The sequence below is a fragment of the Pristiophorus japonicus genome, chromosome 1 (genome assembly GCF_044704955.1).
Source record: "Pristiophorus japonicus isolate sPriJap1 chromosome 1, sPriJap1.hap1, whole genome shotgun sequence".
Classification (NCBI taxonomy): Eukaryota; Metazoa; Chordata; class Chondrichthyes; family Pristiophoridae; genus Pristiophorus; species Pristiophorus japonicus.
Genome location: NC_091977.1, coordinates 53,053,863 through 53,081,456, shown reverse-complemented (window position 1 = coordinate 53,081,456; position 27,594 = coordinate 53,053,863). Strand labels below are relative to the sequence as shown.

Genomic DNA, 27,594 nt, shown 5'->3' with positions numbered 1-27,594 from the left:
CGAAGGAAGACACAAATAACCTTCCTGAAATACTAGGGGACTGAGGGTCTAGTGAGAAGGAGGGACTGAAGGAAATCCTTATTAGTCGGGAAATTGTGTTAGGGAAAATTGATGGGATTGAAGGCCGATAAATCCTCGGGGCCAGATCGTCTGCATCCTAGAGTACTTGAGGAAGTGGCCCTAGAAATAGTGGATGCAGAGGTGATCATTTTCCAACAGTCTATTGACTCTGGATCAGCTCCTATGGACTGGAGGGTAGCTAATGTAACACCACTTTTTAAAAAGGGAGGGAGAGAGAAAACGGGTAATTAAAGACCGGTTTGTCTGACATCACTAGTGGGGAAAATGTTGAAATCAATCATTAAGGATGAAATAGCAGCACATTTGGAAAGCAGTGAAAGGAGCGGTCCAAGTCAGCATGGATTTATCAAAGGGAAATCATTCTTGAAGAATCTTCTGGAATTTTTTGAGGACGTAACTAGCAGAGTGGACAAGGGAGAACCAGTGGATGTGGTGTATTTGGACTTTCAAAAGGCTTTTGACAAGGTCCCGCACAAGAGATTGGTGTGCAAAATCAAAGCGCATGGTATTGGGGGTAATGTACTGACGTGGATAGAGAACTGGTTGGCAAACCGGAAGCAGAGAGTCGGGATAAACGACTCAGAATGACAGGCAGTGACGAGTGGAGTACCGCAGGGCTCAGTGCTGGGACCCCAGCTCTTTACAATATACATTAATGATTTAGATGAAGGAATTGAGTGTATTATCTCCAAGTTTGCAGATGACACTAAACTGGTGTTTAGTGTGAGCTGTGAGGAGGATGCTAAGAGGCTGCAGGGTGACTTGGACAGGTCAGGTGAGTGGGCAAATGCATGGCAGATGCAGTATAATGTGGATAAATGTGAGGTTATCCACTTTAGGGGCAAAAACACAAAGGCAGATTAGCTGAATGGTGGCAGATTAGGAAAGGGGGAGGTGCAACGAGACCTGGGTGTCATGGAACATCAATCATTGAAAGTTGGCATGCAGGTACAGCAGGCAGTGACGAAGGCAAATGGTATGTTGGCCTTCATAACTAAGGGATTTGAGTATAGGAGCAGGGAGATCTTACTGTAGTTGTACAGGGCCTTGGTGAGGCCTCACCTGGAATAGTGTGTTCAGTTTTGGTCTCCTAATCTGAGGAAGGACATTCTTGCTATTGAGGGAGTGCAGCGAAGGTTCCCCAGACTGATTCCCGGGATGGCAGGACTGACATATGAGGAGAGACTGGATCACCTGGGCCTTTATACACTGGAGTTTAGAAGGATAAAAGGGGATCGCATCGAAACTTATAAGATTCTGACGGGAATGGACAGGTTCGATGCGGGAAGAATGTTCCCGATGATGGGGAAGTCCAGAACCAGGGGACAGAGTCTTAGGATAAGGGGTAGGCCATTTAGGATTGAGATGAGGAGAAACTTCTGCACTCAGAGTTGTTAACCGGTGGAATTCCCTACCGCAGAGTGTTGTTGATGCCAGTTCATTGGATATATTCAAGAGGAAGTTAGATATGGCCCTTGCGGCTAAAGGGATCAAGTGGTATGGAGAGAAAGCAGGAAAGGGGTACTGAGGGAATGATCAGCCATGATTTTATTGAATGGTGGTGCAGGCTTGAAGGGCCAAATGGCCTACTCCTGCACCTATTTTCTATGTTTCTATTCCGAATCTTTGCTTCCTGTCTGCCAACCAGTTCTCTATCCACGTCAATACATTACCCCCAATCCCATGTGCTTTAATTTTGCACACTAATTTCTTGTGTGGGACCTTGTCAAAAGCCTTTTGAAAGTCCAAATACACCACATCCACTGGTTCTCCCTTATCCACTCTACTAGTTACATCCTCAAAAGATTCTAGAAGATTTGTCAAGCATGATTTCCCTTTCATAAATCCATGCTGACTTGGACCGATTCTGTCACTGCTTTCCAAATGCGCTATTACATCTTTAATAATTGATTCCAGCATTTTCCCCACTACCGATGTCAGGCTAACCGGGCTATATATAATTCCTTGTTTTCTCTCTCCCTCCTTTTTTAAAAAGTGGGATTGCATTAGTGTGAGGAAAATTTGGCATTAGGGGTACCAGCGGGACAAGGGTTGAAGTGCTGGTTCCTGCACTGGCCCATAAGGAGGTAAAAGGCCTCTCTTCGGCCTTGTACCAAGGCTCCAGAAGTTATCAATTCAATAATATTCCGACAGGATACAATGTGAGAACCTAAACAGACATTGATAAGACCTTGCGAAGAGGCTCGAGGCCGACTCACGGGCACCAAGGAGAATCAACAAATTCTGACCGAATGAAGTCATTCTAGTCACAGCCTAAAGTGGTCACGAGGGTCTTGGCCTGTCAATCCAAAGTAGCATTAATAAGGTAGTCCAATTAGAGAAGTAGCACTGATAAGGTAGTTCAATTAGATATCTAGGGAGGTCTTGTCCGGGAACAGAGGGGTTTTGAAATGTATAAAAGTTGTATGATTGTGCTGTTCGGGGAGCATCTCCACTCACAGGCGGCTGTGATAAGGGGTGTTCCCGGACGTTCGTAATAAAGATAGTTATACTTTGCCATCCGTCTCTGTCTGCTAACTTCGAGAATTGCTACGTGGGCTGGGGCGAGCGTCGACCCTCTACATCAGTGGGCCCGCTAGTGGGAAAAGAAACCTTCTCATTTTCCCCTTACAATTAGCTACCCCCCCAATCCATAGGAACTGATCCAGAGTGCATGGAATGTTGGAAAATGACCACCAATGCATCTACTATTTCTAGGGCCACTTCCTTAAGTACTCTGGGATGCAGACTATCAGGCCCTGGGGATTTATCGACCTTCAATCCCATCAATTTCCCGAACACCATTTCCTGACTAATAAGGATTTCCCTCAGTTCCCCCTTCTCACTAGACCCTCGGTCCCCTAGTATTTTCGGGAGGTTATTTGTGTCTTCCTTAGTGAAGACAGAACCAAAGTATTTGTTCAATTGGTCTGCCATTTTCTTGTTCCCCATGATGAATTCACCTGAATCTGACTGCAAGGGACCTACATTAATCTTCACTAATCTTTTTCTCTTCACATAAGTATTGAAGCTTTTGCAGGCAGTTTTTATGTTCCCTGCAAGCTTCCTCTCATACTCTATTTTCCCCCTCCTAATTAAACCCTTTGTCCTCCTCTGCTGAATTCTAAATTTCTCCCAGTCCTCAGGTTTGCTGCTTTTTCTGGCCAATTTATATGCCTCTTCCTTGGATTTAACACTATCCCTAATTTCCCTTGTTCGTCACGGTTGAGCCAAGTTCCCCGTTTTATTTTTACGCCAGACAGTGAGGAATTTCTTGAGTGTTGTAAATCTATGGAATTCTCAGCCCCAGAGAGCTGTGAAGGCTGGATCATTGAATATATTTAAAGTGGAGTGACAGATTTTTGAGCGACAACGGAATAAAGGGTTATGAGGAGCAGGCAGGGAAGTTGAGTCCAGGATCAGATCACTCTTCAAAGAATGCCATGGGATATTTTATATGCAGCAGAACAGGCAGATGAGGTCCCATTTTAACCTCTCATCTGAAAGTCGCACCGCTAACAAAGCAGGACTCCTCTCGGACTGCAGTGAAGTGTCAGCCTAGATCCAATTCTGAAGAGTGCTTGAACGCACAATCTCCACTCAAATGAGTATGTTTTGTGGATCTAGTTACTTATTCTGACCTCCACTGAACTCTCTGAAAATCGGCTTAATGTGTGCAACTATTTGGTTTCAAGTTTAAGGGAACAGAATTCAGGTCCAAGCTGGACAGTTTACCACATCACAATTGCATCCAATAAACTACTTCTGAATCATCAGCAAGGGTTTTAAAAGAATTGAGAGGTTCGTCATTTGTAAACCACCCTCTGATTTGTGGGGCAGCACCTCAGGTATAGTGGGCATCAGCCAGTACAATCGCCAACAGGAGTCTTAGTTCAGTATTCAATGATACTCCACAAAGGGATTGATAGATTAGCTTTTATCATGACCAATGTTCCTGTGTCAGCTGAATAGGTGTGGCTTAATTTGCAGGAAGCTGTCTAGCACTTTCTTGCCAGATTCCAGATTTGACACAGATCATTACTTGACTTGTGTGGTGGTTTTTAAACTGTTGCTCAGAACATAAGAAATAGCAGCAGGCATAGGTCATTTGGCCCCTTGAGCCTGCTCCGCCATTTAATATCATGGCTGATCTGATCATGGACTCAACTCCAATTCCCTGCCCGCTCCTCATAACCCTTTATCCCCTTATCGCTCAAAAATCTGTCCATCTCCACTTTAAATATATTCAATGACCCAGCCTCCACAGCTCTCTGGGGCATGGAATTCCATAGATTTACAACACTCCGCCTCATCTCAGTTTTAAATGGGCAGCCCCTTATTCTGAGACTATAGGCTAAATTTTGCCCAACCCCTTTTATCGGCGCACTTACCTCCTGCGGGCTGTGAGCAGGACCCGATGCTCGCAGCCCCTATCCCCGGCCGCAGGAATGCCCCGATCTTGCCGCACCCTATCCCCGGCCGAGTGGCCTCTGGCACCGGCCGGCCGACTTCCTGAGCCGAGGAAGGACTTCAGTTTTATTTTTTATTAATTGATGGTTGCACTCGAGAGTTTTGATTTGTGGGGGGGGGGGGGGGGAATTTAAAAAAAAAAAAACTTCATTCTGGCATAAAGGTAGGACTTCTATTTTTTTTATTTGTTATTGATTGATTGCTTATTACTTTTTGTGCTTTGAGTGCTTTTTAAGTCTTGGTGCTTTAAATGTACTAACCTGCGCCGATTTCTTAACTGCCCGCAAGGTTTTTCAGAGCTGGCCACATATGCTGACCCAAGTCGATTTGGAGTAAGTTTTAGCTGGCCAAAGTGGCATAAATGGCCAAAACTGGCAAAAGTGTCTGGGAATGCCCCCTTTTAAAAAAAAAACTGAACTTTAAAAAAAAATCATACCTAACTGAATTACTCTGGAGCAAATTTTTTTGGGAAAAATTGCTTTTTTTTTTAAAAAAAAACTTACGCCAGAAAAAACTTATTCCAAAAAAATTGATGCAAGACATGTCCAAAATTGGATCCTATGTCTCCTAGTTTTAGTTTCCTCTATGAGTGGAAATATCCTCCCTGCATCCACCTTGTCGGGCCACCTCATAATCTTATACATTTCGCTAATATCACCTCATTCTTCTGAACTCCAATGAGTAAAAGACCAACCTCCCTTCATAAGTCATCTCCGGAATCAACCTAGTGAACCTTCTCTGAACAGCCTCCAATGCAAGTATATCCTTCCTTAAATATGGAGACGAAAACTGCACACAGTACTCTAGGTGTGGCCTCACCAATATCCTGTACAATTGTAGCAGGACTTCTCTGCTTTTGTACTCTATCCCCCTTGCAATAAAGGCCAAGATTTCATTGGCCTTCCTGATCACTTGCTGTACCTGCATACGAACCCTTTTGTGTTTCATGCACAAGGACCCCCAGGTTCCTCTGTACTGCAGCACTTTTAAATGGAGAAAAATTGCAATTATAATTTGTTTTTCTACCAAAGTGGATAACCTCACATTTTCCCACATTATATTCATTCTGCCAAATTTTTGCCTAATCACTTAGCCTGTCTATATCCCTTTGCAGGTTTTTGTATCCTCCACAAAATTTGCTTTTCCACCCACCTTTGTAACATCAGCAAACTTGGCTACGTTACACTCGGTCCCTCCATCCAAGTCATTAATATAAATTGTAAATAGTTGAGGCCCCAGCACCAATCCCTGCGGCACCCCACTAGTTACTGTTTGCAACGGAAAATTACCCATTTATCCAACTTTCATAAAACCATGCTGACTCTGCTTGATTGAATTATGCTTTTCCAAATGTCCTGCTACTGCTTCCTTAATAATGGACTCCAGCATTTTCCCCAAAGACAAATGTTAGACTAACTGGTCTATAGTTTCCTGCTTTTTGTCTGCCTCCTTTTTTAAAAAAAAAAATACTTTTTACATTTGCAGTTTTCCAATCCGCTGGGACCTCCCCAGAATGCAGGGAATTTTGGTAGATTACAACCAATGCATCCACTATTTCTGCAGCTACTTCTTTTGAGACCCTAGGATGTAAGCCATCAAGTCCAGGGGATTTGTCCGCCTTTAGTCCCATTATTTTACTGAGTACTACTGTTTTTAGTGATAGTGATTCCATTAAGTTCCTGTCTCCCTATAGCCCCTTGATTATCCACTATTGGGATGTTTTTAGTGTCTTCTACCGTGAAGACCGATACAAAATATTTGTTCAACGTTTCTGCCATCTCCCTGTTCTCCATTATTAATTCCCCAGTCTCATCCTCCAGGGGACCAACATTTACTTTAGCCACTCTTTTCTATATATGTACCTGCAGAAACTCTTGCTGTCTGTTTTTATATTTCGTGCTAGTTTACTTTCATAATCTATCGTCCCTCTCTATCATTTTTTTTTTTTAAAGTCATTCTTTGCTGGCTTTTAAAGGTTTTTCCAATCCTCTGGCCTCCCACTAGTCTTGGCCACATTGTATGCCCTCGTTTTCAATTTGATACCATCCCTTATTTTCTTAGTTAGCCACAGATGGTAATCCTTTCTCTTCGTCTTTCTTGCACAGTGGGATATTGTAAGAGAAATTTGGCATTTGGGGTACCAGCAGGACAAGGGTTCAAGTGCTGATTCCTGCGCCGACCCATAAGGAGGTAAAAGGCCTCTCTTCGGGCTTGTACCAAGGCTCCAGAAGTTATCAATTCAATAATATTCCGACAGGATATGATGTGAGAACCTAAACAGACATTGATAAGACCTTGCGAAGAGGCTCGAGGCAGACTCACAGGCACCAAGGTGAATCAACAAATTCTGACTTAATGAAGTCATTCTAGTCATGGCCTCAGGTGGTCACGAGGATCTTGGCCTGTCAATCCAAAGTAGCACGAATAAGGTAGTCCAACTAGAGAAGTAGCACTGATAAGGTAGTCCAATTAGAGATCTTGGGAGGTCTTACCAGGGAACAGAGGGGTTTTTGAAATGTATAAAAGTTGTATGATTGTGCTGTTCGGAGAGCATCTCCACTCACAGGCGGCTGTGATGAGAAGTGTTCGTAATAAAGATAGTTATACCTTGCCATTCGTCTCTGTCTGCTAACTCCGGGGGCTGTTACGCAGGTTGGGGCGAGCGTCAACCCTTTATATCAGAGGGTCCACTCGTGGGAGGAGAAGCCTTCCCGTTTTCCTCTTACAATATATTTTTGTTGAGAGTTATGAAATATCTTTTTAAATGTCTGCCATTGCTCATCAGCCGTCCCACACTTTAATCTATTTTCCCAAGTCCACTTTAGCCAACTCTGCCTTCATACCTTTGTAGTCTCCTTTATTTAAGCTTAGGACACTGGTTTGAGATCCAACTTTCTCACCCTCCAACTGAATTTGAAATTCAACCATGTTATGGTCAATCATTCCTAGAGGATCCTTTACTAGGAGATTGTTTATTAATCCTGTCTCATTACACAGTTGATGCAAGCACACTGTCGGAGTGGAGGGAGGGAGTCACGATTTACAGCTCCTGCAAAGTAATACTCTTCGGAACAAATGTTTCTTAAATTAATAGCTTCCCTCCCCTCTTCCTCCACAAGTTTGATCATTCCTTATTCATTTTTACATGAAAATTAAACAAATGGAGAAAGATTGGCAAGTTTTATAGGAGGAAAATCAAGCTCTTGGTCCATAGCCATGTAGGTGACGGCACTTTGTGCACATCAAAGTATTTTTTTTAAATGTGGTGAGGTTTCTGTCTCTAGTGAGTTCCAGAGCCCCACCACCCTCTGGGTAAATAATTTTCCCCTCATATCTCTTCTATATCTCCCCCCAATGACTTTAAATCTATGCCCCCTGGTTGTTGACCCCTCTGCCAAGGGAAACAGATCCTTCCTATCCACTCTATCCAGGCCCCTCACAATTTTATACACCTCAATCAGGTCTCCCTTCAGCCTCCTCTGTTCCAAAGAAAATAGACCCAGCATCTCCAATCTTTGGTCATAGCCAAAATTCTCCAGTCTAGGCAACATTCTTGTAAATTTCCTCTGCATCCTTTCCAGTGCAATCACATCTTTCCTGCAATGTGGTGACCAGAACTGCACACAGTACTCCAGCTGCAGCCTAATCAGTGTTTTATACAATTCAAGCATAACCTCCTCGCTCTTGTATTCCATGCCTCGACTAATAACGGCAAGTATTCCACATGCCTTCTTAACCAGCTTATCTCCCTGGTCTGCTAACTTCAAGAATCTGTGGACCTGCTCTCCAAGATCCCTTTGTTGCTCTGCACTTTTCAGTGTCATACCATTTAATGGGCTGGATTTTCAGGTTTTTAAGAAAACAGTCATTTTAAGCCAAAATGGTCGTTTTCAGGCCTAACATTCGGACTTTACTTCTGCGCTAGCATCGATAAAATCGGCATTGCATAAGCATTCACGCCGCAAACCGCGAGTTTCAGCAACTTTAGTCCGAGGCCGGTGCTGCGCAAGAGAGGCCTTGGGAGAGAGGGAAAAACAAACCAAAAAAAAACAAACATTCAAAAAACACTTACCTACTAAATCACTGCAAAATCATTAAAAAAATAAAACTTTAACTTACCTTTTTGCAGGTCTGCATACTTACCGCTGCTGGAAGGGCTGTACTGACAGGTTTGACTCTGTCGGTGTTCTGGGCATGGCGTACAAATCCCGAGAGCACCGAAAGTGTGACGCAAACACAATTTGCGCCGTTGCACGTCGGCGCACCGCTCCCTGGCGGTACGTGGAAGCGCCGCCGCAAAGAGGAGGCAGAGGATCCTGCCGACCGGATTTTCGGCGAAAATCTAGGCCAATGTGTATTCCCTTGGCTGGTCAGACCTCCCCAAATGCATTACCTCATTATCCAGACTGAATTCCATTTGCCACTGTTCTGCCCATCTGACCAATTAACATAACATACGAAATAGCAACAGGAGTAGGCCATACGGTCCCTCAAGCCTGTTCCACCATTCAATACGATCATAGCTGATCCGACCATGGATTCAGCTCCAATTCCCTGCCCGCTCCCCATAACCCCTTATCATTTAAGAAACTGTCTATTTCTGTCTTAAATCTATTCAATGTCCCAGCCTCCACAATGTCTATTTCTGTCTTAAATCTATTCAATGTCCCAGCCTCCACAGCTTGAGACAGCAAATTCCACAGATTTACAACCCTCCTCATCTCAGTTTTAAATGGGTGGCCCCTTATTCCAAGATCATGCCCTCTAGTTCTAGTCTCCCCCATCAGTGGAAACATCCTCTCTGCATCCACCTTGTCAAGCCCACTCATAATCTTATACGTTTTGATAAGATCACCTCTCATTCTTCTGACTTCCAATGAGTAGAGGCCCAACCTTTCCTCATAAGTCAATCCCCTCATCTCCGGAATAAACCGAGTGAACCTTCTCTGAACTGCCTCCAAAGCAAGTTGATATCTTCCTGCCATCTACAGCTTTCTTCATTATCAACCAAACAGCCATTTTAGTGCCATCTGCAAACTTCTTAAACATACCCCCAACATTTGAGTCTAAGACATTGATATATACCACAAAAAGCAAGGGATACAGCACTGAGCCCTGAGGAACCCCACTGGATATAGCCTTCCAGTCACAAAAACACCCATCAATCATTACCCTTTGCTTCCTGCCTCTAAGCCAATTTTGGATCCAACTTGCCACTTTGCTCTGGATCCCATAGGCTTTTACTTCCATGATCAGTCTGCCATGTGGGACCTTATCAAAAGCTTTGTTAAAATCCATATACACTGCATCGTCGTACTACCCTCATCGACCCTCCTGGTTACATCCTCGAAAAAGTTAGTCAGACATGACCTTCCCTTAACAAATTCATGGTGACTGTCCTTGATTAATCCATGTCTTCCCAAATGAAGATTTATCCTGTCCCTCATGATTTTGTCCAATAACTTCCCCACCACTGAGGTTAGGCTGATAAAGGTACAAACATTAGCAGTCCTCCAGTCCTCTGGCACCAAACCTGCAGCCAGAGAGGACTGGAAAATAATGGTCAGAGCCTCTGGTATTTCCTCTTTTGCTTCTCTTAACAGCCAAAATCAGTGAAGAATCCTTAACAGGTTGTTTGAGCTTCTCAACTAATACTGAGCTCCATTCTAAGTGAAGGAAAATATACCTATATTCTCCCACGTCAGTTTTGTCATGTTGCAGACGTGATTGGAGGGCGAACCCTCTACCGCTGCTGGGATCCACCAAAACAAAGAGTTGCAACTTTGGGCAGAACTTTCTTGAGATAGAGTAGCACAGTTAAGAAGCTATACAGATAATCTTATCAATTTAAACTTGTCCAGAACTCAAGGAATTTAGTGCATCGCTTGCTTCTTTCAGCTCTTCTCCTTCTGAACCAGAAGCTTTTGATTGAAAACTAAATTCAAATATGGCTTTAGCAGGTTCACATCTAACAATGGATGTCAGAGGCAAGAAAGAAAGCCTTCATCTCAAACACACTGGCTACAGGTAAGTAGAATATAAATTGACTCCAATGTCAAAATATTCCTCGACAAGCTACGACTTGAGGTTTCCTCAAAAGATAATTTGCCCAATATATGTTGGGGAGTTTTTCTTATTAGCAACCATGTTTATATATTACCCAAGATGATAATTAGAAATAACCAGAGCTCAAACACACACTTCACTATGCTTCCCCCACACCCCCCTACCCAATTAAGAAAACCATTCGAACATTGTTAGGTCCTTGGCTTAAGAATGGGTTCAATTTTTCATAGTCTCAAAGGCTCTCACACAAAATTCTTAAGTCCAGCTCCTTCACTTGTGATTATTGCGCACACTAACAGAACATCTCGGGAGTAGTACTGATGAGAAGAGGATACATGGCCCATCTAGCTCATTCCAAATGAGAGATTCCTCACTCAAATCCAAATCTGTACACGTACACTCACACCCCTTTCTGAATTATAAACGCCGTTCAGCTTCTTTTCATATTATTTCTATTCATTGTGCTTGAAGAGCATTCATGCCATGAATTCACAACTAAATGAACAACTGTGGCTTAACCCACATACTATTCTGGGTTTTCTTGCTTTCAATTCAACATAAATAACTTCCCCGTTTCCAATCTGTTTTCTTCAGCTGTCTTTATACTGTGCGAGATCCACGCTAGTGGTGCCGTCTCCTGATGCACGGCAGTCATACGGCCAAATGCAACCCAAAAGTAGGCTTGCTTTGGTTCACTGAAGCCAGCAACCAGAAAGACGTGGTGCAAATTCCCAACAAATACATTTCCAAATTGCAGCTAACTGCACAAGGTTTCAACGTGGGGAGCCAGTGTCATTGGCACGTCTTGGAGTAGTTTCAAAGCAGATATACACTTCCAAAAAGGCCCATTCCTTCTGCAGTATGCCATTCCCTTCTGTGCTTCTCAATTAATAAACCTTGCCGACAAAAATTGGCCCCCCGAGGTAACTTGAATTCAGAAGTGTACAGGTACATCAAACACATTTAACTTGAAGATCAATCAACTGGTCTCCACCCTTACTGATTTGACGAGCTGCAATTAATGAAGTTAAAATATTATTCACCCCAACAATTCTCTTCATAGCTTCTAGTTTAAGTGAATCCTTGCTGCTCTCCAACATCTGATGCAGATCTTCATTCCTGAAAACAAAAAAAAACGAGGAAAGATAAAAATCAGGGGGCAAACATCACTCCTGCACAGTTTGCAACCACTCCCATCCACAATATTCAACTGCACAGGAAAGCACAACAATGAAAATTAAACGCACAGTAACTGCACATTAATGGAACTTCGCAATAAGCAAAGAAAATGTTAAAATTTACAATTAAAAAGCCCCTAAAAACTCAAGAAAAAGCATCTAACATGCAGATCTGCCAGCCAGATAAACAAGTCTTCAAAACATGACACGGTTGAAATGGTTACTACCTGAACCAGTACCATATAAAGTCAGTTTGCAATCTTCCACAGGTCTATGTAATACATTAAGTATCGGATAATGGCAAATAAAATCTGGAAAGAGTAATCTTTGTTCAAAGTTCATCTATACTTTATTAAATTAAAGCATCTCTGGTATGTATATTTTCTTTTATAAAAAAAGGAAAATGCTTAAACCCTTCCTCTCAAGTCCTTGCTATTTTTATACCATCAAAAAATTACCACATGCAAGCACAGCCCTGAACTTGAAACGCAAAATATATGCAAGACATGAAATACTCAAGTTACTGCATAGTCTTATAAAAATGCATTTATTGTTATTTGCAAATTAACACAAAGGCCTCAAGTTTCCACATGATTTGCTCCTGATTTTTTAGGAGCAACTGATGTAGAACGGAGTATCTTAGAAATCGGAATTCTCGTCATTTAGTTTGCTCCAGTTCTCGTCAGTTAGAACAGTTTCACTTTGGAACAGAATTTTGTTTTCAAAAGGGGGCGTGTCCGGCCACTTTCGCCTGTTTTCAAAGTTTCGTCAGTGAAAACTTACTCCAAACTAACTTAGAATGGAGTAAGTGAAGATTTTTGTACGCTCGAAAAAACCTTGTCTACACTTTAGAAAATCAGGCGTAGGTTACAAATCAGGCATAGGGAATGGTGGGGGGGGTTTAAAAGGGAAGTTTACAAACATTAAACACTTCAGTTTTACAAATAAAGAGCCATCATCAATAATAAATGATAAATACATCAATAAATCAAAAAAAAATTAATAAGAAATAATTTTTTTTATCAATAAATAAAACATTTTCTACTTACCGACTGCAGCACCGGGAGCCCTCCAACAGCGTGCTGGGATGCCCCCCCCACCCCCCCAGTGTGTGTCTATCTCTCTGTCTGTGTCTCTCATTCTCTGTCTGTCAGTGTCTGTGTTTCTGACAGCGAGGGGAGGGCGAGGAGGGGGGGTAGAGGGAGAGATTGGGGGGGGGGGAAGGAGAAGGAGATGGGGGGGGGGAAAGGAGAAGGAGATGGGGGGGGGGGGAAGGAGAAGGAGATGGGGGGGAAAAGGAGAAGGAGATGGGGGGGAAAGGAGAAGGAGATGGGGGGGAAAGGAGAAGGAGATGGGGGGGAAAGGAGAAGGAGATGGGGGGGAAAGGAGAAGGAGATGGGGGGGGAAAGGAGAAGGAGATGGGGGGGGAAAGGAGAAGGAGATGGGGGGGAAAGGAGAAGGAGATGGGGGGGAAAGGAGAAGAAGGAGATGGGGGGGAAAGGAGAAGAAGGAGATGGGGGGGAAAGGAGAAGGAGATGGGGGGGAAAGGAGAAGGAGATGGGGGGGAAAGGAGAAGGAGATGGGGGGAAAGGAGAAGGAGATGGGGGGGAAAGGAGAAGGAGATGGGGGGGAAGGAGAAGGAGAAGGGGGGGAAAGGAGAAGGAGAAGGGGGGGGAAAGGAGAAGGAGATGGGGGGGGGGAAAAGGAGAAGGAGATGGGGGGGGGGGAGGAGAAGGAGAAGGGGGGGGAAAGGAGAAGGAGATGGGGGGGGGGGGAAAGGAGAAGGAGATGGGGGGGGGGGAAAAGGAGAAGGAGATGGGGGGGGGAAAGGAGAAGGAGATGGGGGGGGGGGAAAGGAGAAGGAGATGGGGGGGGGGGGAAAGGAGAAGGAGATGGAGATGGGGGGGGGGGGAGGGAGAAAGAGGAGGAGGAGGAGATGGAGATGGGGGAGGGGGGAAGAAAGAGATGGGGGGGGGGGAGAAAGAGATGGGGGGGGGGGGGGAGGGGGAGGCTGAATGGGCCAGGCCCGAGACTTCGGGCAGAGCCTTTACAGGTTGGTGGCGTTGGGTCGGGTTGGGGGGAGCGCTGGTCGGGGGGAGGGAGGGAGAGGGAGGTCAGGTCGGGGGGAGGGAGGTCAGGTCGGATCCAGTCCGGGGGGGGGGGGGGGGGGGAGGAGCGGGAGCGGGAGTCAGGTCCAAGGGGGGGGGGGGGGGGAGAAAGAGAGTCGGGTCGGGTTCAGTCTTGGGGGGGGGGGGGGGGTGGGGGGGTGGGGGGGAAAAGAGAAGCGGGAGTCAGGTCGGTGTCGGGAAGCGGGAGTCGGGTCGGGTCGGGAGGAAGCAGGAGCTGGCCGTGGAAGGAGCCTTATTCACGCAGCCCCAGTGAGGCCATTCGGCCAGGGCTAGGGGCTGCGTGCTTCGGGCCCCTCCCACACAGTTTCGGGGGCACCTGGAGCTACTTCACTTGCGTGCCCACTGTAGCGCGCATGTGCAGAGGTCTCGGCACTGTTTTCAGCGCAGGGACCTGGCTCCGCCCCCTACAACTCGTGCTGCGCTGCGCCAAGGGCCAGAGGACCTGCAGGGAGGTGGAGAATCTGGAGATTTTTATTAGGCACACTTTGTGGCGCGACAAACGGGCGTCCAGGTCGGGACTGCGCCGTTCTAGGCGCGGCTCGAAACTTGGGCCCATAGTGCTTGCAATATAATTCGGCAAAAAATAGTCAGTCACTGGCTTTCCTTTGTTTATACTTGAGCTAAAAGCTAAGAAGGGTTGCAGAAGTAAAGGCCTCCAATACCTTTTTGTCATAAAACATATTCGAATTAAGGTAGCTATACACTAAAATAGTAGCAAAACACATTTATAAATTAAGGCAACTACTGGAATGCATACTTCGGCTTTTTCTGCCAACATTTTTTTTCAGTAACTTTGGCAGTGAAGTCAAAACAACTAAACAATAAAAATACAAGTTACTGTAACACTCAAGCAAGTGCATGATGTGAATTAATCAGTGATTTGAAGTCCAGAATCTAAATCAGCTATCTTGACAATTTTAGGGTGAATCAGGCTGGGGTTTTTTTTACAATAAATTGAGTTAGATAAAATATAAATAACTTGTGCATATCTTAAGTTATGGAACATAAAACCTTATAATTGCAAAACAAAAGTATTAGATTTTTCTTTAAAACTCATTAAACCTCGCACTATTAATGTATTCCTGAACGAGTCATGCGTTTCTCACTGGTTACTTTGACAGTGTCTTTACAGAACTAAATATTGATTGTGTATGCCTGTGAGAGAAATTCACAAAAGTCCCAAAACATTTCTTGATCAATGTACATTCTTCAAAAAGTAATGGCTCAAGTAAAACGAAGCATTTTGAAGGAATACTCACCATATTTTGGAAAGATTCTGGAAATACTAGCGCAAAGTATGTGTTTAAAAAGTTGGGCTAGAGCTTTTGCTCTGGGTGCAATCGACTAAACGGGTGAACTTGTGCCCAATATTGCCCCCATTTTGAAAAGTGTTTTTTCCCCCTTCGAGTTTCCGCTCAAGTTCATTTGCAGATTGACAAACGTAAAATCTGCCATCAACCAGTGCAATCAGGCAGCATTTTAAAATGTATTTTTATTCTGTGATATATTTAAGAGTGATAACTTGATGCAGTTTGATTATTACAGCTGAAAATGGGTTTACCACAAAAAAAGCATTTTTAATCAGTGTCAATCCACCACCCGAGAGTAACCCAATATTAAATGACTGAAACTGACATTTAAAAAAATATACAGAACCATTTCCTAGTTATATTGGGGTGTAGTAGTCGGTTTCTTAGTAACTTGAAAACAATTATATTCAAAAGCCTTTAAAACATTCCTCTTCATGGTCTTGCACCCAAAAGAACCAGCTTAATTTTTTAAGAGCCTCCTCGAAGGCCTACAAACCAGCGTAACGTGGAAAGTCCAAATGGTGCCAATTCATCCTGGAAGCATGACCAGTTTTGTGGGCGGGCCTGCTTCTCGCGTGATTTTTTAAAAACTTGCGCCAAAGATCACAGAAACTAGAGTTGCGCTGAATGCAATAACCGCTTGAAATTCCAAAATCTTTTGCGCCGGTTATGCTGATTTTCACCAAGAAAACAGTGCAACTGAGCAGAAACTCCAGGCCATTATCTTTAACGTAATCACAATACTAACATTTGCGAGCTGAAACATACCCGATCAATTGCTGTTCACTTCCATTGTTACTATCTGTCAGCCTCCGTTCTTCTGCAGTCTGCTGCGAATTCAGTGTTAGCTGAAGACTATCTGCAACCTCCAGTACATTCTTCACTGCAGCCATTGCATCAAATCAGAGTCTCTAACCTGGAATGAATCTCTAAATTTTAATTCTACCAAACCCAATTCTTGCTGGGATATTACCATGTCTGTACAATGCTCTGGTATACTGGCTTGTCTGTCAGGTGACTGCTCGTAACAGAATAATCATTTCCCAATGGATTACTTCACTGTACCTCCATTAAAACACTCGCCCATATCTAGGAATTGTTTCCCTTCATAAACATTCTGTGCTATCAACAAGCGGCAGTAGCACTTATCAAGTATTGAACTCCAGTCACAACTCCTCTTCCTGTCCTAATCTATGACTTCTGAAGCTTGATGGTTTTAAAAAAACATGCAACAAAGTATAAAACAACATTCAGTTAGATTATTTTTGTGTAAAAACATACTTGCAAAATTTAAATACAGTGTTAACAATTAAAACTAAAACTCGAAAAAAATTCCAATGAACCGCCCCATAAAAACAACCAATTTACAAATTGCATCAAAGTGCCGGGGAATTAAAACACAACACTGCCATACACAAACTACAAGCTCTCACAGAGCAGTTCCCAAGAGATGGCAAATAGACAAGGAGTATTTTATCACTCAGGTACATGGGCTGGACAACGACACTTGTTCAACAGGTACTGCAAACTAAAATTATGAATACATAGGGTAATTTGATAGAAGTTAATAAACCAAATACATAGTTTGTTTAAACTTTTGTAAATCTGAAGCAATTCCCAAGTTAACACATCCTAATGTTTTGCTCTCCTTTTCAGTCCAAAGCAATACCTACTTCCCTATGAGATATTACCTATCATCTTGTTCTTCCTTTGAAATTTATCCTCCCTATATTCTAAGATCGATACATAGTCTCCCTATATTCCGGGATAGATACATCATCAAACCAGGGGGTAAAAGTCACAGCAACAACATCTCGAGTAACACTTGTATATGCATCTTTTCCAGCTCCTATGCTGTATTTGTACATTTGTAACAAACTAACTCATTGTTCAACAGTATGCTTGCTGGGTGAACAACACCCAAGTGGGAAATAACTCAATACACTGTTCCTTTGAATACAGAGCAAAGAGAGCCAATCCCAGAGGAGTGCTCAGTCCAAAGAGGGCTAATTTTGAAAGAATAAAAATAAATCATTAACTTCTTTCCTCCCCTATTTACTCAATTCGATATTGTAACGCAAAAAAGGTCATTACAGTAATCATTGATATTAAAAGACCAATTCAGCAGAAATCTTTTCTTTGAAAACGGTATTTTTGATCAAAGTGTGAGGAATTCCTCCATGTGATTGTTACTTCATGGACCAAGGGCAATAGACCAAGTGGAATACAATTTGACCTTTCCCAGCAGTACAGTGGTCTACCAATTGTACTGGATCGCCCATTAGCAAGGTAGTTAGTAAAAGTGTGTTTACTCAAGGTTTTATCACTAAAGAAAACAGAGTTATCTTGAATGCCAATGGGTGAATATTTGAATAAGTTAATACAATGGGGTGAAGTTTCGGGCCGCACCTAGAACGGCGCAGTCCCGACCTGGACGCCCGTTTTTTGCGCCTAAAAGTGCGTCAGAAAAATACCTCCAGATTCTCCGGCTCCCTGCAGGTCCCTGGGAGCTCGGCGCGGCGCGCACACAACAGCAGAAGGCGGGGCCACAGAGTCGCGTCGATTCTACAAGTGGTGGGGGGGCGGGGCTAATTTAAAGGAGACGTCATGCCGGCAGCCTTGCGCATGCACGTTGGAGCGCGCGCACATGCAGTAGCCCATAAACATTGGCACTCGGCCATTTTTAAAGGGACTTAAAGAAAAGTGTTCATTTGTCTGTTGAACCCATGGAAAGGCTTGGGATTCAATTTTGGTGACTTTTTGGTGTCTGAATGAGAGCTTTTAGCAGCACTGTTGAAGAAATCACCTGCTGAAATCAGTGAGTGCTGCTTTTCACTGCTAAACTTCCAGAACAAGTGCCGCATAGGTGCATGCAAAATAAGGACTGTGTTTTGAAAAATCAGAGTGTCAATTCAATACAGCAATGGAACAACGTCCACCAAGAACAAAGAATTTCTTGCATGAGGAAGTGGAGATATTAGTCAACATCATTGAGCAGAGATGGCAGGAGCTAGATACCAGCAACAGAGGTCGAATAAAAGTGCCACCTAAAGAAATGAAGAAATGCTGGAACCAAGTTGCAGAAGATTACTGCGCAGTGGTGCATACCATGAGATCTGGAAGTCAGTGTAAAAAGAAATGGCACGACCTTGGTCAAGTAGTTAGTGTAAGTAATGTTTTCCATTTTTAATGTAATCGTAATTGTAATGTGACTATCTGGATGTCCCACCCTGCAGAAAGACGCACTCTGTAAAAAGTTATATTTTACCTGTTGCAGAAGAAGTTGGCCCACAGAAAAAGGGAAGCAACTCGAACAGGAGGAGGCACACTCAATCTGCATCCACTGACACCCTTGGAACAGAGGGTAGCTGCTATGATGAGTTGTACATGGAGAAAAGCAATCAGTACAGCACAAGCTGGGCCCGCATGCGAGGAAGAGGGCAAGTCCTGAAAATGCATCGTGCCCCTTCAAATCAACCTGCTGCCTGGCCTGCTATGTGTGAGTACTCATGCCACCCATCCTGCCCCCTCCTTTGCTGTTAAACATTTGACTGTTCTGATGTATTTTGCAGAACATGATGATGCTGCTGCTGCTGCCAACCGAGGATCCTGAAGATACAAAAAGAGAACCAGTACAACCAGATGCGGATGATCCAGACTGGATGATGGCAGTGATGACTGAAATATCTGCAGGGGGGAGCTTCCAAATTAATGTTTATGAACCCTCATTAAGGGACATCAGAGTTTCAACCCCTAGCATAGGTTCTGGTTTCACCTTCCATGGTTTTGATTCCGACGTTGCGGGTCCCAGTGGTGCTGGTGATATCATGGAGCAGTTTACACCCATTCAACCACCATCCCAGCCCACGTCTCGCACTCGAGTGCTGTCGTCTGGAACACATAGCGCCCCACCATCCCAGTCCGTGCCTCCCTCTCTCGTACTGCCATCTGGAATACAGAGCGTCCCACTGTCCGTGCCCGCACCTCCCAGTGTAGTGGTGCCACGAGGCAGACCCAGGCAGAGAGGAGATTGGAGACACTCTCTCCTGAGATGCAGCGTGCAACAGATGCAGCTCAGGTTGTGGCATTGGGTATGGAGACCAACGAGCTTACCCGATCGTCCACTGCGCTGACGCCACCGATGAGTGAAGAGGTGACAGTCCTGACGGGAGAAATAGCAGTAATGACATGGGAACTTAGGGAGGGAATGTCCAAGGGAATGCAATCGACGGCACAGGCCATCAGGGAGGGCATGGGTGAGGTAGCTGCTGCAATAAGGGCACACAGCCCGGCCAATCAAATGACACCCCCATGAAGAAGTGAATATTCACTGAGATGTGGATGAGAGATGGTTGCAGCCTTTCTTTGCTGCTTTTGTTCTTGTAGTTGTAGTAGCGTTTTTCAAATTGAAATTGTTTTGTAACTTTACAATTTATAAGTGATCTTAGGGTTTTTAAGTGATCTTATAGTGTAAATGCTCTCACTTTTTGTAACTTATTTAATTTTGCACCTAAAAAGTGATCCTGAAATTTAAGTGATCTTGAGTGCAAGATTTTTCACATTAAAATTGTTTTGTAACTTTACAAGTTTTTAAGTGATCTTCAAGAGTCATATTAAAAAGTAAAGTTTGATACAACAAATATTTTATTACAGTGACGTTAACTTTTCAATAAAATATTTTTTCATGAACTGATTCATCTTCCATTAACACAACTCAGCGTAGGAACAACTGCAAAGAATAAACATGTCCATGCATAACAGTGGTTGCAGAGCCCACAGGCATCAGTAATTGAAGCGTTCACGGATGAGCTGCTGGCGCAGAGCTCGAGCAATCGTTAAAGGAGCACGATGGACAGCCCACCTCTGACCTCGTGCTCTGGCATCAGTCACTTGTATGCTTTCCTGATCGTCGTCATCATCCACATCCTGCTCTTCCGTAATACTATCATGCACTGGACCCTCACGTGGGTCTTCTGGTTCCACTACCAGCTCCTGCTGCCTCATGGTGGCTAAGTTATGGAGCATGCAGCACACAACAGTGAAGTGACCGACAATCTGAGAAGAGTATTTGCAAGTGGCCTCCGGAATGGTCCAGGCATCGGAATTGCTGTTTCAATATGCCAATGGTCCCCTCAATGATGCTGCGCGTCGCAATGTGCGCCATGTTGTATTGACAGTCAGCTTCTGTCCGTGTCATGCGTAGGGGCGTCATGAGGCAGGTGGTCAGGCCGTACCCTTTGTCTCCCAGCAGCCAGCTCTGCCCTCTGCTCAAAAATGTCAGATATAACGCTGTCGCGTAGGATGAATGCATCATGGGTGCTGCCAGGGTATCTCGCATCGACTGACATGATGCGCTGCTTGTCGTCACATACGAGCTGCACATTGATGGAGTGGAAACCTTTTCTATTCCTATACTGCTCGGAATCCTCCACAGGTGCTCGCAAGGCTATGTGGGTACAATCAATGCAGCCCTGTACCTTTTGGGAAGCCGGCAATCCTGAAGAAGCCCACAGCGCTCTCATGGATCGCTTGTGCGGTCATTGGGAAATTGATGAAGTAATTCCTCCGCGCATACAGTGCAGCCGTGACTTGGTAAACGCAGGCATGTATTGCACGTTGAGAGATGGCGCACACATCTCCAGTTGTAGCCTGAAACGATCCCGAGACATAGAAAGAAAGTGAAGCTGTTACCTTCACTTCAACAGACAAGGTAGTTGGCGTTCTGCTTCTGGGCTGCAAATCTGCTTTCAGCATATCACAGATCTCAGCGACAACTTCTCTGCGGAAACGCAGCCTTTTGACACAATCAGCCTCGCTCATGTCCAGGTACGAGCGCCTGGCTCGATATTGTCGACGTGGGTAAGGTCTCCTGCCCATCAACCTGCGGGCTATGACGTTCCTGGTGCCGTGAGCTCTAATCAATTCTCTCCTATGCAGTGAATTGATGGCGAACCATTGTATAATCCGTGGTGTTGACAATGCAGCATCCGTTCTGCGAATTTAAGTTTCAAACTGGCTATCTGGCTGCCTCTCCCTGGCCTAATGGCTTCAGTATCTCTCCTAGCTCGAAGGCGGCTTGCTGTGTCTTCGGCCGCCATCGAGCCACTGCTGCCGCCCCTATCCCGTGGCCGATTGGCCTCAGCTTCCCTCCCAGCTCGAAGGCAGCTTGCTTGCTGTGTCTTCGTCTACCGTCGAGCCACTGACGCCGCCCGTCTCCTACATGGAAGGAAGGCCTGCCTGAAGCACCGCAGCTCGAAGGCGGCTGCTGCTGCTTCTCAGGTAGGAATATTCAATACTTTGTCTTTGCTTTGTTTATAATTTTTTTATTCAGGATGGCTCTTTATTGGTATAAGTAAAACTGTTGAATGCTTATAGAATTTAATTACTTCCCTTCCCGCCACTCCCCCCCCCTCCCTCGTTCCCTACGCCTGATTTGTAAAGTGTAGACAAGGTTTTTCTGAGCGTACAAAAATCTGCACTTACTCCATTCTAAGTTAGTTTGGAGTAAGTTTTCACTGCCTAAACTTTCAAAACAGGAGTAAGTGGCCGGACACGCCCCTTTTGAAAAAAAAAATCTGTTCTAAACTGAAACTGTTCGAACTGACTAGAACTGGAGCAAACTAAATGCCGAGAATTGCAATTTCTAAGATACTCCATTCTAAACCAGTTGCTCAAAAAAAAATAGGAGCAACTCAGGCTGAAACTTGACCCCATAGACTCTGGATTCAACTTCTGAAAAGTAAGGTTGCAGCCATAACCTGAGCATCATTAGACCGCGAGAGGCGGGGGACAGTTTTAGATAGACATTTTGGATGAAGCTCCACCTGCAAACAGTAAGAAATGAAGCAGCATTTATTCATGTGTGGGCATTGACTGCAAGCACTGGCAGACTATTTAATCACAGCTAACTCCAATCCTGCCCTTGACAGGCGTCTACATTCACACAGCAGGGCTTCTTTACAAAGGTGTTGGCAGATTTTTAACCATCTTTGCTCAGGGATTCTGATGCTCTTTTTGGTTCCACTCAACAGCCTAGAATTTAAGCCTGGGGGGTATCTTGGTTGGTTCAGCTACTCACTGAAACTGGCTTGAGTCATTGGCAATTCCATGAAAGTACCTCCTTATACAGAAGGAACATAAGAAATACGAGCAGGAGCCAGCCATTTGGCCCCCCGAGCCTGCTCCGCTGTTCAATAAGATCATGGCTGGTCTGATCATGGACTCAACTCCACTTCCCTGCCCACTCCCCATAACCATTGACTGCCTTATCGTTCAGAAGTCTGTATATGTAAATATTCAATGACCCAGCCTCCATAGCACTCTGGGGTAGAGAAATCCAAAGATTCACAACCCTCAGAGGAAATTCCTCCTCATCTCCGTTTTAAACGGGCGATCGCTTATTCTGAAACTATGCCCTCTCGTTCTAGATTCCCCCACGAGGGGAAACGTCCTCTCTGCATCTACCCTATCAAGCCTCCTCAGAATCTTATACGCTTCAGTAAGATCACCTCTCATTCTTCTAAACTCCAATGAGTATAGGCCCAACCTGCTCAACCTTTCATCTCCGGAATCAATCTCGTGAACCTTCTCTGAACTGTCTCCAATGCAAGTGTATCCTTCCTTAAATAAGGAGACCAAAACTGTATGCAGCACTCTAGGTGTGGCCTCACCAATGACCTGTGCAGTTGTAGCGGACCTCCCTTCTTTTATACTCCATCCCCCTGCAACATTCCATTTGCCTTCCTGGTTACTTGCTGTAGCTGCATACTAATATTTTGTGTTTCGTGTACAAGGACCCCAAGATTTCTCTGTACTGCAGCATTTTGTAATCTCTCTCCGTTTAAATAATAATTTGCTTTTTTATTTTTCCTACCAAAAAGTGGATAACCTCATATTTTCCCACATTATACTCCATCTGCCAAATTTTTCCCCACTCACTTAGCCTGTCTATATCCCTTTGCAGATTCTTTGCGTCCTCCTCACAACTTGGTTTTCCCACCTATCTTTGTATCAGCAAATTTGGCTACAGTACACTCAGTCCCTTCATCCAAGTCATGAATATAGATTGTAAATAGTTGAGGCCCCAGCACTGATCCCTATGGCACCCCACGAGTTACAGTTTGCCAACCTGAAAATGACCTGTTTATCCCAAATCTCTGTTTTTGGTTAGTTAGCCAATTCTCTATCCATGCTAATATATTACCCCCAACACAGTGAGCTCTTATCTTGTGCAGTAACCTTTTAATGTGGCACTTTATCCAATGCCTTCCAGAAATCCAATCTATTGGTTCCCCTTGATCCACCCCATTCATGACATCCTCAAAGAACTCCAGCAAATTTAACATGATTTCCCTTTCATAAAACTATGCTGACTCTGCTTGACTATTATGATTTTCTAAATGTCCTTCTACTACTTCCTTAATAATGGACTCCAGCATTTTCCCAATGACAGATATTAGGCTAACTAGTCTATAATTTCCTGCTTTCTGTCACCCTCCTTTCTTAAATAGGGGCTTTATTGGGTCTTGGACCTTTTGAAAAAAGCCTGCCATCAGTAACAGCACAGTAAACACACGATTCAACATGCTAAGATATGAAGTGGAGGTGTGATGGCTTTAAGTGCTTGAAGTGATTTTACAAAGGTTATTTAGAATGACAACATCAAGGTATAATGTTACCTTTCAAGTACCCTTCAGTAATTTTAGTTCCAGGGAGATGCTTCTATTTTGCTATGCAGAGGTGTAGAAGGACAAACTGGTCACCATGCAAACTTTGAAGAAGCACAGTTTGGCACGCAATTTTTCTGCTTCCAACTCCTTAATCTGTACTGCAGAGAAACTCTTATGCGTCAAACCAAGTTTACTTTTCGACTTCCCAATTAGTCTCGGGTATAAAATTCATGGCAGAATGTAAGACTTCAAAATGAGTATAAAATTACCGTTGCAGCCTACCAAAGATGGAACTAAATTTTCAGCTACAAATAGAAACATAGAAACATAGAAAAATAGGTGCAGGAGTAGGCCATTCGGCCCTTCTAGCCTGCACCGCCATTCAATAAGTTCATGGCTGAACATGCAACTTCAGTACCCCGTTCCTGCTTTCTCGCCATACCCCTTGATTCCCCCTAGTAGTAAGGACTTCATCTAACTCCCTTTTGAATATATTTAGTGAATTGGCCTCAACAACTTTCTGTGGTAGAGAATTCCACAGGTTCACCACTCTCTGGGTGAAGAAGTTTCTCCTCATCTCGGTCCTAAATGGCTTACCCCTTATCCTTTGACTGTAACCCCTAGTTCTGGACTTCCCCAACATTGGGAACATTCTTCCTGCATCCAACCTGTCTAAACCCATCAGAATTTTAAACGTTTCTATGAGATCCCCCCTCATTCTTCTGAACTCCAGTGAATACAAGCCCAGTTGATCCAGTCTTTCTTGATAGGTCAGTCCCACCATCCCGGGAATCAGTCTGGTGAACCTTCGCTGCACTCCCTCAATAGCAAGAATGTCCTTTCTCAAGTTAGGAGACCAAAACTGTACACAATACTCCAGGTGTGGCCTCACCAAGGCCCTGTACAACTGTAGCAACACCTCCCTGCCCCTGTACTCAAATCCCCTCGCTCTGAAGGCCAACATGCCATTTGCTTTCTTAACCGCCTGCTGTACCTGCATGCCAACCTTCAATTACTGATGTACCATGACACCCAGGTCTCGTTGCACCTCTCCTTTTCCTAATCTGTCACCAGAGATAATAGTCTGTCTCTCTGTTTTGACCACCAAAGTGGATAACCTCACATTTATCCACATTATACTTCATCTGCCATGCATTTGCCCGCTCACCTAACCTATCCAAGTCACTCTGCAGCCTCATAGCATCCTCCTCGCAGCTCACACTGCCACCCAACTTAGTGTCATCCGCAAATTTGGAGATACTACATTTCATCCCCTCGTCTAAATCATTAATGTACAGTGTAAACAGCTGGGGCCCCAGCACAGAACCTTGCGGTACCCCACTAGTCACTGCCTGCCATTCTGAAAAGTCCCCATTTACTCCTACTCTTTGCTTCCTGTCTGACAACCAGTTCTCAATCCATGTCAGCACACTACCCCCAATCCCATGTGCTTTAACTTTGCACATTAATGTCTTGTGTGGGACCTTGTCGAAAGCCTTCTGAAAGTCCAAATATACCACATCAACTGGTTCTCCAAAGTCCACTCTACTGGAAACATCCTCAAAAAATTCCAGAAGATTTGTCAAGCATGATTTCCCTTTCACAAATCCATGCTGACTTGGACCCATCATGTCACCTCTTTCCAAATGCGCTGCTATGACATCCTTAATAATTGATTCCATCATTTTACCCACGACTGAGGCCAGGCTGACCGGTCTATAATTCCCTGTTTTCTCTCTCCCTCCTTTTTTAAAAAAGTGGGATTACATTGGCTACCCTCCACTCGATAGGAACGGATCCAGAGTCAATGGAATGTTGGAAAATGACTGTCAATGCATCCGCTATTTCCAAGGCCACCTCCTTAAGTACTCTGGGATGCAGTCCATCAGGCCATGGAATTTATCGGCCTTCAATCCCATCAATTTCCCCAATACAATTTCCCGACTAAGAAGGATTTCCCTCAGTTCCTCCTCCTTACTAGACCCTCTGACCCCTTTTATATCCGGAAGGTTGTTTTGTCCTCCTTAGTGAATACCGAACCAAAGTACTTGTTCAATTGGTCTGCCATTTCTTTGTTCACCGTTATGACTTCCCCTGATTCTGACTGCAGGGGACCTACGTTTGTCTTTACTAACCTTTTTCTCTTTACATATCTATAGAAACTTTTGCAATCCGTCTTAATGTTCCCTGCAAGCTTCTTCTCGTACTCCATTTTCCCTGCCCTAATCAAAACCTTTGTCCTCCTCTGCTGAGTTCTAAATTTCTCCCAGTCCCCGGGTTCGCTGCTATTTCTGGCCAATTTGTATGCCACTTCCTTGGCTTTAATGCTATCCCTGATTTCCCTTGATAGCCACGGTTGAGCCACCTTCCCTTTTTTATTTTTACGTCAGACAGGAATGTACAATTGTTGTAGTTCATCCATGCGGTCTCTAAATGTCTGCCATTGCCCATCCACAGTCAACCCCTTAAGTATCATTCGCCAATCTATCCTAGCCAATTCACGCCTCATACCTTCAAAGTTACCCTTCTTTAAGTTCTGGACCATGGTCTCTGAATTAACTGTTTCATTCTCCATCCTAATGCAGAATTCCACCATATTATGGACACTCTTCCCCAAGGGGCCTCGCACAACGAGATTGCTAATTAATCCTCTCTCATTACACAACACCAAGTCTAAGATGGAATCCCCCCAAGTTGGTTTCTCGACATATTGGTCTAGAAAACCATCCCTTATGCACTCCAGGAAATCCTCCTCCACCGTATTGCTTCCAGTTTGGCTAGCCCAATCTATGTGCATGTTAAAGTCACCCATTATAACTGCTGCACCTTTGTTGCATGCACCCCTAATTTCCTGTTTGATGCCCTCCCCAACATCACTACTACTGTTTGGAGGTCTGTACACAACTCCCACTAACGTTTTTTGCCCTTTGCTGTTCTGCAGCTCTACCCATATAGATTCCACATCATCCAAGCTAATGTCCTTCCTAACCAATGCATTAATCTCCTCTTTAACCAACAATGCTACCCCACCCACTTTTCCTTTTATTCTATCCTTCCTGAATGTTGAGTACCCCTGGATGTTGAGTTCTCAGCACTGATCATCCTGGAGCCACGTCTCCGTAATCCCGATCACATCATATTTGTTAACATCTATTTGCACAGTTAATTCATCCACCTTATTAGGGATACTCCTTGCATTAAGACACAAAGCCTTCAGGCTTGTTTTTTTAACACCCTTTGTCCTTTTAGAATTTTGCTGTACAGTGGCCCTTTTTGTTCTTTGCCTTGGGTTTCTCTGCCCTCCACTTTTCCTCATCTCAGTTCTGTCTTTTGCTTTTGTCTCCTTTTTGTTTCCCTCTGTCTCCCTGCATTGGTTCCCATCCCCCTGCCATATTAGTTTAACTCCTCCCCAACAGCACTAGCAAACACTCCTCCTCGGACATTGGTTCCGGTCCTGCCAAGGTGAAGACCGTCCGGTTTGTACTGGTCCCACCTCCCCCAGAACCGGTTCCAATGCCCCAGGAATTTGAATCCCTCCCTGCTGCACTACTGCTCAAGCCACGTATTCATCTGCGCTATCCTGCGATTTCTACTCTGACTAGCACGTGGCACTGGTAGCAATCCTGAGATTACTACTTTTGAGGTCCTACTTTTTAAATTTAGCTCCTCGCTCCTTAAATTTGTTTTGTAG

The 27,594-nt window shown here is 44.3% G+C and overlaps 1 protein-coding gene across 1 annotated transcript in view; it reads right to left on the bottom strand.

Moving 5' to 3' along the window:
- ap3b1a (adaptor related protein complex 3 subunit beta 1a) overlaps nucleotides 1-27,594 on the bottom strand; it is a 319,942-nt gene that overhangs the window by 256,022 nt on the left and 36,326 nt on the right. The window contains exon 2 of the mRNA XM_070879808.1: nucleotides 11,661-11,736. Within this exon, the coding sequence (XP_070735909.1) occupies nucleotides 11,661-11,736 (76 nt within the window). The remainder of the gene's footprint in view (nucleotides 1-11,660; nucleotides 11,737-27,594) is intronic.